The sequence below is a fragment of the Argentina silus genome, assembly GCF_951799395.1.
Source record: "Argentina silus genome assembly, chromosome: 10".
In the NCBI taxonomy this organism is placed as follows: Eukaryota; Metazoa; Chordata; class Actinopteri; order Argentiniformes; family Argentinidae; genus Argentina; species Argentina silus.
Genome location: NC_139664.1, coordinates 11,019,953 through 11,035,632, shown reverse-complemented (window position 1 = coordinate 11,035,632; position 15,680 = coordinate 11,019,953). Strand labels below are relative to the sequence as shown.

The following is a 15,680-nucleotide window of genomic DNA, read 5'->3' as shown; positions in this document are numbered from 1 at the left end:
GGATTTCATACTCTTACTCACAGTTTGATGTGCAGTAAGGTTGTCTCCATCACACAGGGTGAACAATCTTTGCTTGTGTGACTCGGTTTTTATTTCACAATGGAGGAAACAGTTGTAGCTGTAGTGAGAGTGGTATAGTGGTGGTGGGGTGTGGGGGGGGGTTCTTTGAAGAGTAGCAAAAAGAAGTGCTGACATGCTCAGCAGCAGATGGGCCTTTCCCTGTGGACCCATTCTCCCCTCTCTCACCTTCCACGGCTTCTGTGACAAACAATAAGCAAACTAAGCATAACAGGAGTGGTACTACAACTGTGACATCAGCAGAATCATATTTTTACAGTATATGGGCCTTTCCATCTCTGAATAGTTGTGCTTATTATGGCCACCTGTTTCTATTCCCTCCAGTGCCCACCATACAGAAGAAGTCCAATCTTTTTTCTCTGCTTCCTCTCGTTTCCTTCTCAGTGTTAAACTGGCATTTGGTGGGGTTGTTAGCTGATCGATCTGTAGAGGTCTGATAGGTCTAAGTGTGTCAGTGTTGTCACGGCAGCAGGGCAGAACTGACAGGCAAGGCTGCGGCCGCTCCAGCTCCCTCAGCTCAAGGTTAAGAGCCAATAGAGCAGAGGAACAGCCAATTAGAGGAGAGTCAATACCACCGGACAACTCTGAGTAAAACCAGAGGACTAACCATTCCAAATCAGGGCACAGATTAAAGAGAGGCAGAGAGGCACTGTTACAGAGAACTGACAATGTGTGAGAGAGGCCTGTGATGGATTAAAGGAGTCTACTAAGGAAGACTGACACACACACACACACACACACACACACACACACACACACACATCTTTAAACATTGATTTCAACATTATAGTACTGACTAGGGGTTTGGAAATATGACATGATATTCTCTTAAATCCTGACTGAACAGACAACATCTGGAATCTTTCCTTTTCATGACTGACAGTTAATATGTCAGGTTGATCCCTACAGTATGTCATATAGAGCTTGGTAAAAGTATATAAGCCACATAGGCCCAGGAATAAAACAAAAACACAAGCACTGCATGAGCAGTATTCATGGAAGGGGACAACCTAACAGGCTATTAGATGGCTAGTTCACATCTAGACTGTGTCTGTGTCTGTGTGTGTGTGTGTGTGTGTGTGTGTGTGTGTGTGTGTGTGTGTGTTTGTGTGTGTGTGTGTGTGTGTGTGCACGCGTGTATGTGCGCGCGCCCTCTGCTCAAGACCCCAGCTATGCTGTCTTGAGGGTATAATTGGATTGTTCTGTCATAAGCCAAGGATGAACCCCATTTGAATATCAAGTTACACCACACGCCAGCAGCCCTGACAGCTTCATTACCTGTGTGTGTGTTAAGAGTGACTGCAGGGTAATGCAAGCGGCACACAGCCAGTCACTGACAAAGGGCACACACACCTACACACACACACACACACACACACACACACACACACACACACACACACACACACACACGCACACATGCATCACAAAGAGCCAGACAGCGGCTACAAAATTTAACAAGCCGTCTCCAGGAAAAACGTCCTCCCTCCTCCAATTTGGGTTTCTAGGCCTTCCCACTGTTCTGGCCTTCCTGCTGCAATGAACAGAGCAGGTCCCCAGGTGGCATCACCTGTCCGTCATGCCCCAGTGAGCCTATTGTCTCCCCCCGTTCTGAATGTATAATGAATATCTCGTTCACCTCAGAGAGATGTGCTAATCTAATTAGCTGTGCAGATATGTCAGCCTCACATCCTTCTGCTTAGTGTCCATTACCTCTGCATAAGCATAGTGCTGCTCTCTGTGGGAATGCATGCACACAAAAGCATGCCTGGAAACATACACATGCACACAAAGTGTTGAGTAAGGCTCCTCATTGTCCTTGTGCACTGAGTCAGTCTGCCTGGTTGGTGGACACATAACAGTGACACTGTGTGTGTGTGTGTGTGTGTGTGTGTGTGTGTGTGTGTGTGTGTGTGTGTGTGTGTGTGTGTGTGTGTGTGTGTGTGTGTGTGTGTATGTGCGCGTGCGTGTGTATGCATGCATGCGTGTGTGCAAGGAGGAAGAGTGCAGTGTGTCACTGTAGGAGGGAGGGGGGGTCTCCTGTCTGCACGGCTGGCATTTTTGTCAGCAGGGGGCACCACAGACTGTCTGTCGCGGACCTCTCTCTCAGACAGGAGCAGGTCCGTGGGGGGATCCTGTGGGACCTCCCGCGACACTCCTGACAGGAGGGCTGTCCTATAGGTGCCAGCAGACTCTTCAGAGACCCTATTAAAGAAGCCTCACAGCTACCCATGCAGTGGCAGCTAGACGACAGGGTTCTTAGAGACTGTGTTTTATGGTAAAATTAGGTTAGGCACAGACAATGGTGGTGGTAATGTTTGTCTGTTGGATTAGACTGTGGACTGGACATTTCATCAGGGGCTCACTGGCATCCATTGTGCTCACAGCCACGTCTCACCTATTGTGACGAGGTAATGGTCAGTACAAATCTGTACAGAGGAGCTTTTCAGGAGTGGGGACCAAGACAATGAAGAGATGAGAAACTTCAGGCAGCTTTATGCATAGTATTGCATGGACTGGTATATGACTGGTATATGACTGGTATATGACTGGTATATGAGACACTTATCCTATTTATTTATGAAAAACCCTCATCACCAAGACTATAAAAATCTATTCCAGGTAGTGAAAATATATATTGAATTTTATTGAGGTATATTTAAATCATCACATTATTGTTTAGAGATTTTATGGACACAGATTATATATTTGCTATATCAATATAATACAAATGTTTCAGGACAAGGTTCCATAAATGCTGAATAGCATTAGGATAGTACAGGGGATGTTAGATACAACAATACTGCCCTCTGCTGGGCACCTGTTGGCACCCTACTTCATGAAACCCTGTATGTGTGATATATTAGATGCCTTTGGTTACAAACATACAGGATGCTATTAAAAAGATAGCCCAGCAAATAATATATAGTAAACATGACTGACTTTATTTACATCATAGCATACATTTTTTCTTATAAACTTCTCACAGACAACTATTTACATAATCTTTAGATTAGTTAATTTAATAAAAAAAAACATTATAGCCTCATCTTTGGAGAAAATAATTCAAAACAACTTCTTTCTTTAACAGTTTCAAACTGTCGGAGAATCAAAGAAAAACAGAAATTAAAGTAGAGTGGTAAAAGCTGAACTTCATTCAAGTTTAAAGTTTCAACTGTAAACATTGAGGTGTGTGTAAGCCTTGTTTCAAGATGAGCCCGAATGAGAAGTACATAAACATGAGTGTGTAGCATCATGTCATGAGTGATAAGGAAGTTCTGATGGAGAGGCAGACAAGCAGGGAAGTGTCATCTCCTAGTTTGGTCTGGTTTTGTCAGGCAGTGACGTGTTCTCTGGTGTGGCTTGATCTTCACTGCTGGGCTCATCTGGCTCTGAAAACACAGGGCTGACAAACAGAGAGAAGACGGATAAAAGGTTTGTTTTTCAGTCCATATGATACGATGAATAGTACGGAAACAGTATAGAAAAGAGAATACCAATCTAACTTAATCATCTGTATTTTGTTATGTATCTTTGCCCTGCTATTTATGTTGACTTTTACATTAATTCAAAGCCCAGCTTACAATTTTGCTGTAAAATCTTCAACTCTCTGTAAATCATTATTTAGAATGAAAGGATTCCCGGAGAGGCCTACCAATCAGAGTCTGAGTCACAGGAGGCCTTGCAGTCCTCTTGTAGGTGCTCCGCTGAGTGGAAGCGTTGAAGGACACAGCCACATTGCTGCACGGCCTGGGCCACAGAGTAGTGTGTCCTCCCTGAGGCACAGGCCTCGATCTGAGCCACACTGAGCTCCGACTGCAGGAAGAGGTGCAGGCAGCTGTCAGACAACATCAGACAGCTCTGGAGAGTCCTGGGAGGAGCAGAGAATAAGCTAATTCTAGATTAGGACATTTTAGGACATATCATTTGGGCATTTATTTAAGCCAAGTCCAACAGACAGGCATTTGTTAACCAAAACATTTGTATGGATTTGTCTTATTCCTATACTATAACAGAGTGACTGGTTATTGTGATTCCTCAGTAGGACACTCACAATTCCAGGAACTTCTGGAGCCCCTTCATCCTCTCAGTGATCTGCTGGGCATTGTTCAGGCTGAAGAACGGGTTCTTTGAGGGGAGTTCTGGTAACTGTACCCTGTAAATAGATAAAACACACATGCTCAGAACTAATAGGCCTTGTAGACAAATATTGGTTCAGTGATATTAGTAATTATTCAGTTTGTAAGTCAGTGAGTTTTCTCATTATGCTTTACATAAAGAGTAGGCTGTACTGTATCATTCTCCCATACATCCCATACACATATATACCTGTACGTACATGAGCATTGAGTTTGCCTGTAGTTTTTGCCGGAGCCATACGAACTCACTAAATCTTCTCCTCACACATGAGATCTTTTTGGTGAAGCTAAGACTGTTGGTCTGAGGAAAGACAACAGCAATTACATTAGCATTCCTATATCCATATGAGCATGTGGAGAAACTTAGCCAGAATTAGTATACTTACATATATACAAATTTCATAGTCTATGTAGGCATGCCAGAAATCATTCTTTTGTATCCGTGGATCCCGCACCCAGACACTGATGACCTGCTGCATGTGGAGGAGAGGAGAGGCTGAGCTACACTGGACTGTGGACGAGGGAGAATGGACAGCACAGTCTGATGCAAAGAGAGAAGTTTTACAGGCTTAGATAAAGGAAGTGCAATCAATGACTCACTCAAACTTGATAGGAAAACCCCGCCCAGTGCTCTTTACGGCTCAGTGAAAGCAGAAGTGTGATTGTCTATTTGACATGAAACTTGTTTAAGATTTTAAGACTTGATTATGAACTCTAGTACTATCCAGATTCAGTCCAAAATGCCTGAAGTGTCACAATGCACTGTGTATAGTCCCATGTTCAGCAGACGTCAGAAGGCATCTCCAACTTCAAAGACCTGTTAACATTAAGATTGGAAAACAATACTTCAATCCTACCTGTTTCACAAGGTTGTCAATTACTCCTTTCATCCTCAAAATCCAGATCATGAATGCTCAAAAAGCTTGGTATGACTTTCTATTGTATACATTTTTATTGTTGAAAACAAGTCCAAAGGTATCCAAATAAAGTCACAGGACTGAGGAAAACTCTTTCCTCTCGCTGATGTTTCAATAAAAATCAGACCTTTTACCAGGCACCATATTGTTTATGATTACATCATGGGACTTTTGTTCTGTTGTGCTTTTGGTCAGTTAGACCAACCTGGATGTACCTAAAAAATCTCATGTGTTGGTTGATCTGTTCTTTATTATTACAGCCTGCACGTGTAGTAGCAGGTTCTGTGACTCCTGACCTGCTGTATTGTAAAGACTGTTGCACTGTCACTGTTTACAGGTCTGACATCTGCTGATTCTATGCTTGTGATTCATGTTACATATTTCTCTCTTAAAGGAATAGTTCACCTAAATTACAAAATCAATCAAATTTTGTACCTTACCCATGTCCATATACTCCTTTCAGGGTAAGAAACCAAATATGTGATTTTGTAATTTGGGTGAATTTAAGGTGGAATACATTTCATGTCAATCTTGCATTTTACACTGATTCACATTCTTGATATATGAATCCACTGTGATATCAAGTCAATAATAGGACCCAGAGTGAAGGGGGCATGGTACCTTTATTAACAGACACATCACAGATCCAAGGTCAACAGTTACAGTAACTCAGTAGCAGGTGAGAACAAGAGGTCACATTATCCCATAACATTACAGCCATGGAAGAGATGCACAATCATTACAGTGTGGGTCACAAGGAGTTATAAAATCAGGCTTTAACAGTGTAAAGGCCGGAATAGCTAATAGAAGTCTCTGCCCTAGACAACAGGGCAATCATCTAAAGTGCTATAGAATATGAGTTAGGTACTCACAAATATTTGTATCATACAAAATATAAAGTTTTAGCTCTAATTCAGATATGATAGGCTTTGCTGATTCACATTTGCAAGGCATCAATCTGTGAAAATGTTTTTGACAGAACAATTCAATAATTATCTTATCACTGACAAAGGCAGGAGGGAGGACGATGATTTGGTAAAGAGCAGCTCATTGGAATTGGAGATATTATCATAATCATATGCATGGTTATACAAACTACAAAATCTAAGTTCATACAACACTTTCCTACATTTGTTAGTAATTGTAACACGTCTATCAATCCTGGATCTCACACAAGTCTACAACATCATTGATTGTACCCAACTGAGTACATGGAGGTATCTTATTGGATTGACAGTAGTATCTATTCAGTCTAATGCACATAATCTATTCCTATAATCTATAACATACATAATCCTATATTACACAACCAGACAGACCCTAGAGGACGAGCACATTGTGGCCAAAATGCCCAAGATCAAAATCTACCACTTGCTCTTATAGCCAGAAGGGTAGATGGTACAAATGTATCCACATATGTCTCTACAACATAATGTTAAGTCAAACAACAAAAACAAATGTCCACAGTGATAAAGTTTGCTATAAGAGGACACTGGGACAGAAATTATAAGGGTTAGTGAAAAGACTCCACCGTGCCGACTCCACAAAGGTAGAGTAACCTCATTGGGCACCACAGGAAGCACTTAGAGACCCAGCCCCGCAGGTTTTTGCACCTGCCAAAATTCATTAATCTACCTGCAGCAGGACATCATTTCACCCACTGTGCCTTTAATGTCAGCTCAAGGAGGGTACTCAGTGGAGGGTAAACTAACCCTAAGAGCTGCCTACAGCTGTTTGTCAGTTCACCTCCACGCTCCCGTACACACACACCCCTTACTGGTCCTCATCTCCAGAGTGCCAGGTCAGCTTCTGTTCATAGAACGCTACGACCACCTGGGGACACCTAGAGCTGGCCTCACGAGCTGACAACAGGGCTACCTCGTCTGAGTTCTTCCTGGAAAGTGACATGAAGAAGAGAGAGTGCGAGTTAGACCATAACCCCATACCACATTATTAAACCATTAACAGAACTGATTCTAGAATGTGGTGCTACGCACTAGTCTGTTTTCATTTCACAGTCACGATAGAGAAAAGTCAAGAGGAACAAGTTACTTCACCATTTCACCAGAAACATGAGCTCTCCTTGTTTGTCTGTGGAGCCAATGATGCGTTCAGGCTCAAGGAGAGTGGTGAGGTCGGCAGGAGACTCTGATTGCTGTTCATCTGGCTCCTGTACGTCATTGTGTCTCTGCTCACTGTAGGCCTGCTACACAGCAGGGCCAAGTTAGAGTTATCTCACAATCACCGTCTATGTCAATTGATCAGACTGAAAGACATCCAAAACATGAAAGACAACAAACTATTGTTATGATCAGTTACTAATTTATGGAAGATAGAAGAGAGCAGTGAGACGTGGTAGGTAATCAATGTACTCCAAATTACCCTTGATATGAGACTGTGCAAATCAGTTATTAAATAAAAGGTTTGTGAAAACTCTTTTAAAAATTCTAAACTCGTTTGTGGAAGCTCAGTGCATGACATGGAAACATTTACGAGGTGACAATGAGACACGTGGAAGGTTGGAAAAATATCTGGAATAAGAATGTTTCCTTACATGGTCCTACGTCAATCAGTCTGAATCACTCTTGCCATAAGAGCTGTGCCTTCTCATGTATTTTTTTTATTCTATTACTGATCCTAACAATACATACACATCGATTAATTTAGATGTGCAGTTTGTCAACACAGATCTGATACTCACAATCTCAGTCTCCTGCTCAGCTGATTCCTCTTTGGGGACTATATCTGGCTCCAGTGGTTGGACAATATCTTCCACCTTCACTCCAGACAGGCGGAGGTTTTTGAGAAACTCTTCAATGAGTTCAGGACAGTCCAAATTATCCTCAGGTTCCCAGGTATTATCAGCACTAAAAAGAGAGACAAAACAGTGTGGATGTGTATGTAACCTGCTAGGCATAGGATATTGTTTTAATAAACCCAAAATAAACTATTAATACACTATAATATAGTCTGTTCGTTGTACTGTTCAAAGCATAGATATAGGACACTCTATTCTAACACTGTTCTATCTCTATGGTTCAAAGGCTCTTCTTACTCAGTGAAGCCTTTCCACTTGAGAAAATATTCCACTCTTCCATCTGCCACCCTTCGAAGGATGATTTTTTCCACCACAAACTCCTGAACGACTGTTGACTCCTCTGTCTTCCTCTGTTTTACATTCTGTTTCTTTCTCATTCTAACCTGCAGGAGAAGCACACATTTAGTAATATGATTTCAATATGAAACATTTCAAAAGCTGCCTAAAGGAGACCGTTTTTAGGCGGTTTTTCTTTTTCACCTGACATCATAAATTAAAATATTACGTGCGCTACATCTCATTCAGAATGTTGGCATCGCGTGATACGGTAAAAATCATCTCCTCTAATTTGCTCACATTGGTCAAAGGCGGCTATGCCTAATATGCAATCGCACACCACCGGCTGCCTAGGTACAATGTTTATCTAATAGCAATCTATTCCCCAAATAATTATTTACCGCGAGCCGGTGAAATTATATCAGGCTGCAACACTGGACAAAGACAGCTCACTGCTTGACACACGGGCTGGACGACTCACAGTAGCCTACAACGAATGTGTTACAGGCTTTATGATGGAAGCTATTATTAAAAATGTTAAGGCGATAATAACTATATAATAAGGACGAACGCTTCCAATGCAACTTTGTCTTTGACTGAAATATGATAGCTGTAGCCCAATGTAGCCTGCCTTGCTGGTCGTCGATACAGAAACTAATTGAAATGCATCCGTTATTGGTTGCATTCGTATGCAACAATCGGTATGTTTACATAAAACTTTTCATGAATGAGTTAAATTAAAGATGGCGGAGGTGGATGCTCAGAGGAAGTGGTTGCCAAGGGAAAAGGTCAAGTCAGGAAAACCGGGAGGAGACAAAAACGGCGCGCATTAGCCAATCACAGACCTAATCTGTGGTACATTAGAGATGTATCTATTTACATTTTTCATACTACAGTATGTATAAGGGCGAGTAATGCCTTACATCAGCAAAGATTAATTAATTAAAAGACTTTATAGGGAGACAAACTACTGAAACATTTTTTTTTCATAGGCTATTCAATGTAGGCCTACTTGCCTATTTTGTTTCGGGAGTAGGTATTTCACATAAATTCATCTCGTAACACAAATCATAATCAAAGAGCTGGCCTACTTTACTTATAAACAAGCATGATTATTTTCTATTTGGAAAAGTTGACAATAACATTAACACGAAACAGTAAAAAAAGGTAAACAATGATAGCGTAATCATGTTGATAATAATAACATAATTACTATTATTATTATTATTGTTATTTCCAATTATTATGCTAAGCATTATTATAACCATTATAAGCATTGTTAGCATAATACTAATGATTTATATATATATAATCATTATTATGATTATTATTACGTTACACTTTTGTTATTATTATTATTATTATTATTATTATTATTATTATTATTATTATTATTATTGATGATTATGTTGGAACAAAAACATATAGAATAGTCATCGAGCAAACAGAACACCATTGGTGCACGACGGATAAAGCTAGATGCCGTGTTTTTACGGAGAGGAACTTTCCTCCAAGACCTCCAAAGTTGTACTAAGCAGTTCACAGCGCAAAACCTCAAGAGGCTTTGATTGACAGTTCCTCTTAAACCAATCACAACAGGAATATGTACTGATTGGTCAAATTAGGTGGCATTACTACACATTTGCTGCTCGCCACCGGGGACTCACAATGTATTGCCATTTTATAACATGCCACTAGATGACGCTGTTTGTTGTGTATTCAACCACCTGAGGGGAGTTGCAAGCAGATTTGTTTTAAACTCTTTTTTAACTACTCAGGAAGAAAGAGAAAACTGATAATATATGCATGTGCTATGTATCCATTCATAATGCAATTGATAATGGCTGAGCTTTGGGCAGACAAGCCGAAGGCACATACTGTAGGCTTATATCTGGTGCAATGTTGCATCTGATCACATTAATCACATGTACTGAGACTCTGGTGTCCAGTTCATCTGATGTTGTACATTATCATAAAATCTACCTCTTCTCAGGATATGAAAATCCAGGGAATATACGGGCCTGTGGCAGGAGCAAAGAATGGCCTTCGGCTATTTCTCAGGTAATAGACTAGAGTATTACTGTCTGCACTGCAGTATCCCAGTGTCCCAGTGTATGTCCCAGTGTTCCTTTCTGAGCATACATATACACTATACACCTGAGATTCCCTGGGGATGTGATTAAGAGTGGTGTGGAAAGGCTACCAGGCATTTCTGTACAAGATTAATGTGGTTTGTCTCCTATTTGTGAGCTCATTGATCATGGTCTCGGAGGGGACAGGGGGGACAGCATAGCACACATAGGATAGGTTGCTAATCAATTCTGGGTCATTTAGTCCTACTACTGAACTACTTTGTCTCCAGAACTACTTTGTCCATTTGTAAAAGATGTCTTGATGTGAAACAGCAAGAATTGGTGGCTTACTATTAGTAAATCACTGACTTACTATACAATAGAAGGATGTGCTTTGTGATGAATTACATACTCAGCTACTGTTTGTTTCCAGTAGCTGAAACTGCAAATATGTGGCGTTTGCTACTCAAACTTCTGTATACTCTATAAAACTTTTCCTTGGTGTTTTGAACTGTGCTGTACATTGAATAATACATGTAGACTGTTAATGTTTTTTTAAGTAGAGTTGGTTTTACGGTTCTGGCACAGTCTGTTAAACTTGTTACATCTTGTTTAAGAGTAAACTTCTTTAAAGCCCAGACACTGTCGTAATCAGGGTGTATTCAAGTGACACTGGAACCAGACCAGTCATCAGAGTACAACGTAGCGTTACATAACATTCAGATATTAATATTGTATTGAACAGACCATGCCTCTCTATCATGCAGAAAAAGGAATTTTGTCTGTTATATACATTACATTTCTATCTGGAACATTCAGAATGTTTCACCCTTCTGAACACACCCTAAAACATCAGAGGGAAGCATAGCGTGTGTTGGCTGCCCTATGACCTTTTGACACCCTCTGACCCCTGGACCTGGCCAGTAGGGGCTTTGGTAACCATTGCCATGGTGACTGGTCTGTTAATGGGGGTGAGTTGTCACCATAGGCGCTGTAATGGCAGTGAGGAATGGGTTCAGAGAGATCCTGTCTGGGCTTGCCCCTGTAGTATGACCCATGTGGCTCTGTTTCCTAACACCAAGTAGACATGCCTGATCAGGGAGTGAACAATTATAGTTGCATAGTTTTTGTGATAGTACTATTGATTGAAGGCAACTGATGTGGACATTGTGCAAAACTCTGACATTGATGCAGCAATGATTCAAATGTGTCCCCTTTTGATAATTGCTCATAATTGTAATTTAATCCTGTACCTGAGGTGATCTACCCAGCCTGACCAGAGCCCCCTTATAATGGTAGACAGATGTTAATGAAATGAAGTACTCAAGTGTTCAGAATGAAATCATAGACGATTTTGCACAGTCACTCCCCTAAATCTGCTCAACCTCTTTTGGAAAAAGACATTCCTCTAGCTGTGAATGTACCTCACTTCCATACAGAGAGCCCTAAGAGCGACCCTGTCAGCCTAGAAATGAGTCCAGATGGCTGGACCCCGCTGGGTAGGGCTCTCTGCTGCAGGCTGGGTGAAGAGTGGTGGTCTGTGTGGCTCGAGCCGGGCCTGACTGGGCCCTTTTCACACCCAGGCTCCCTGGCGTTCCCCGACTCCAACCCGGCTGCTCTCAGGTTACGGCCAGGCGTGGGGAGCTTGTGTCAGGCCTGTTATTCTTCCAGAGCGTAAACTCGGCTAGATGGATTCTAGGTTGTTCAGAGAGTGTTTCATTCTTTCACAATTCATGAAATGGTCTCGTAACGGGATGTGATTTATATCAAGTCATTTTTGGTTTATTGCATTTTCTACACAGTGCCTCCTTTTGCTCTGGGTGGCATTTTGAATACTTACAGTAAAGTCATTAACCAGTCAGGAACATAATGATAATTAATAATCTTAATATTAATTTTGTACTATAAATGTATCCACATGTAAGCAATTGCATTATTTGTGAAATTTGCAGACATTTGTAATTTCTCATACAAGTAGTTTTTCAGAGAAATGTCTCAAAAGTCTTGATATGATGATACAGGATGGCAGAAAGATCTTGAAAGATGTGTCCCCTCCCTCATCTGCTTGTCTTAACTATAAACAGACACAGCAAATCATATCCCCCAATGTCAGTATTTCTATCTTTAGTGTGTCAGATGACATTAAATCAGTCATCATTCTTGCTGCTATCTTGCCTATGGAATATTTAAACAGACACCTGATGACAGCTGTCTGTTATTGAACTGGATACAGTGGCTCACCCACGCACGCACGCTAAGAACTCTGAGATGCTTTACAGTCAACAGCATTCATGACCACTCAGCACTTTTATCAACTTCACAAGCCCTCTTCGTATCATATTCACATTCACATACTGAATCAATCTATGACTGTTACGATATGGGCTCTGTTATAGATATACATAGGTCTTCTTTATTTTCCCAACTACAGCTCAAATGAAAAAGGACATTTCACAGAAAACAGAGAGAGCTAGGAAGATACCAGACCACCTGGGTTTGCTTCCAGAAATCGGTCTCCTGTTTCAGAGCACTTAGAGTATACCCCTCAGCAACATTCTCCCGGGTTATTCTATACTCCTGCATGGGAGACTGGGGGCTGCTCTCCTTTGTGTCTGTGGAATTACACATGATATGACCCTATGTGGTGGGAATGCATCTGCTCAGTATTCATTTCACTGACGTCACAGGACTAAGGATTATTAAAGACGTTCATTTTCTCATTTTTTTCGTTCCCCTTTGTCCTTTCTTGCATTATTGCAAAGCTCTGTTGTACAATTGAAAAACCCCTTTTTTGTTCACATTATGCAAATATACCGGCAAACACCCTTCAGTTTTTACCACAAACTTAATTTATCTAGAAGTAATTGGAGAATTAACCCTTCACTCCTCAAGTACAGCGTAGATAGGCCATGGTGATGACTGAGTTAGTGTTAGACCATGGTGTTGGTGGCTGAGATTGTGTTAGACCATGGTGGTGGTGGCTGTGTTCCCAGCACTAACAGGTGGTGATTTCATCCCAGATGCCTCTTGGCTGATGGGTAGTTTCCGCTCCGCAACATGAGGCCCATTGGATCCTATGACAGTCTGATTGACAGGTGAATGACACCAATGAGAACTGACCCTCTCCCCCCAGGCCAAAAACGGCACCAAGTGAATGGACAGAGAGCGGAGGAGAAAGAGTGTCTTTGAACCTGAAAAGAATATTTTTCCCTCTCCTCTTCTCCCTTTCTCCCACTCTTTCTGAGTGCCAATCCCCCTGCCCTTTGCCTGCTTTTCTCCCTTTCTCTATGCTGGTATTTTGTTCTGCTTGGTTGTGAGGCTGATGGTGCTGGTTGACTCGGGGCGTTAGGCAGAGCAGAACGTGAGGCACGTTAAATGAAGTCCTTTCACAAGCATAGGGAGGAATGTGTCAGTCAGCTCACAGGCCCTGTTTTGTTTGGACCTGTCAAAGAGGCTGGCAGGGGGCAAGGTGATGGGATGGTGTGGAAAGTGGGAGAGAGAGAGAGAGAGGGGGGGGGGGGGGGAGATGTGTGGGTATGGGTATAGGGGTGAGGAAACTGGGAGGTCTAAAATCTGTGCCAAAGAGTTTCCCTGCCTGTACTCTCCATCTTGTGACTCCAGGGTCACTGGTAGGTTGGCAAACTGTAAATTATGAAAAAGGAATAAATCATGACTGTGTTCGCAAACACTTTGAACATAATAGTGTGCACATTTTAACATAGTACTGTATGATTTGGTCCAACAACTAGGTGTCATTGTTTAACTAAGCATGCGTGAGCACCTTTGAAACAATATCTTGTTCTTGATAAATAGTGGTCTTGCATGATTGTGAAAGAACCACGACTACTCACAGGCATTAGATTTCTTGATGGATTGCCCTCCATTGGTTACTCATATTCAGTCATGTTCCACTGCAGTGTTCTCGGAGAGTTGTTTGCTTTGTGGTGGCCTGTCTTTGTGCCACATCCCCCTCCATCCTGGTCTCTCTCACTATCAAGTGTTCCCTTTCAGAACTGCCAATCACCATCCAAAGAACCAAGAGAGTGACTCTTTTGACCTGGTCTTGTCTTAATGGATAGGGAGAAAGACAAGATGACAGCAAGAGAGAGAGAGGGGGAGAGAGAGAGAGAGAGAGAGAGAGAGAGAGAGAGATACTAACAGAATTAAAGAGTGGTGGAGCTTAAGTGGAAAGTTGTTTCATATAGGATAAAATGCTTTAGCTTCAGTGTGAGATTATACTTTTTGTGGATTGTTGATTAATAAACCATTAATTCTAAAAAGTAATCAGAACACATTTCTCTTTATTCAGTTCATCACAATGATGGACTTAGCCCCTAGGACAGTCCTGTACTGCCATTTCTCAGAATGAGCATGGACATACAGTATGACTGACTGTATGAAGTTGTGTATTTAAGCCACTGTGACAGGACACGTCATGTACAAGAGAGGGACATTGATTTCACACAATGACTTCATACTCTCATGTCAACATGAAGGCACTTGAGTAAACCCAGCTACTTTGACTTGTAGTCAAGCAACATTTCTTTCCCCTCTCTACTATATTGGCTCAACTTGAAAAAGGAAAAATAGAGTACTTTGTTCAAGAGCCACATTAAATAGAGATCATGATCTTGGTGTTTCTCATATGATTCATGAACCTCTTAACAGTTTAGCACATGAGACGTCTAAATGAATTCATATCAAAATAACCTCAAAATGAGGCTTATAAGTTTCCTCTTGACTGATGTATTTCCCAACTGTTTCCCCCTTCAGTGAACCCACCTTTCTGGTCCTTTCCATGTGATTATAGTCATCCTCTCAGGATACAGGCCATGTAGTCAAGGTCACCACAAATGTTCTCACTAATTATTGCAGGGCACTGGCCATCCCTCCTTGTTATCAAGCCATATTTCTGTAATTCTGAGCTCACACGGCTTTTGAAACACACCGTAACATATCAAGATGCACACACAGCAGCTTCTTATTTATGCAAAGACACATTCAGGTAAATCTTTGTCATATGATTTTGTGAGTTTGTGTACACAAATATAATCATTTTTGATGTCAGTTTTTAATGAGCTGCTCAACATGGAGACAGCCTGGACAGAGATGTGACATGTTGTCTTTGTGTGGTTGAGAGGACCTCTGGCTTGGTATGCCTCCTTTGTCACTGTGCAGCTGTTGGCTGTCCTCCCTCATCGCATGGAGGACCTGAACCCACCGAAGACTGTCTGCCTGACCTTTCACTGGGTGTCTCTCCCACAGCTGTGTGCTTTGAACTTTGAATCTGTACCACAACCAATCAGGGCTCCAATGGTTTGCCTAGTGCAGAGCCTCCCCCTCAGGGCCTAAGAGCTGCTCCGTCTGGGATCAAACTTAC

At 41.7% G+C, this 15,680-nt stretch overlaps 2 protein-coding genes across 3 annotated transcripts; both read right to left on the bottom strand.

Moving 5' to 3' along the window:
* Positions 1–3,041: 3,041 nt before the first annotated feature.
* snx10b (sorting nexin 10b) lies at positions 3,042–4,696 on the bottom strand (the record flags this gene model as incomplete). The annotated part of the gene is made up of 5 exons (XM_083679270.1): positions 3,042–3,484; positions 3,734–3,949; positions 4,133–4,234; positions 4,418–4,518; positions 4,604–4,696. The coding sequence occupies 5 exons, from the start codon at positions 4,694–4,696 to the stop codon at positions 3,394–3,396; spliced, it is 603 nt and encodes a 200-aa protein (XP_083535396.1). The 3' UTR covers positions 3,042–3,393.
* Positions 4,697–5,748: 1,052 nt separating this feature from the next.
* On the bottom strand, positions 5,749–8,979 carry cbx3b (chromobox homolog 3b). 2 transcript variants are annotated; one of them, XM_083678203.1, is made up of 5 exons: positions 8,630–8,979; positions 8,190–8,335; positions 7,836–8,001; positions 7,192–7,340; positions 5,749–7,028 (listed from the first exon to the last, which is right to left on the bottom strand). In XM_083678203.1, the coding sequence occupies exons 2-5, from the start codon at positions 8,327–8,329 to the stop codon at positions 6,908–6,910; spliced, it is 576 nt and encodes a 191-aa protein (XP_083534329.1). In that variant the 5' UTR covers positions 8,330–8,335; positions 8,630–8,979; the 3' UTR covers positions 5,749–6,907. The 2 variants fall into 2 exon arrangements, with proteins under 2 accessions (XP_083534329.1, XP_083534330.1); XM_083678204.1 differs by having other exon boundaries at positions 7,192–7,337.
* Positions 8,980–15,680: the final 6,701 nt, after the last annotated feature.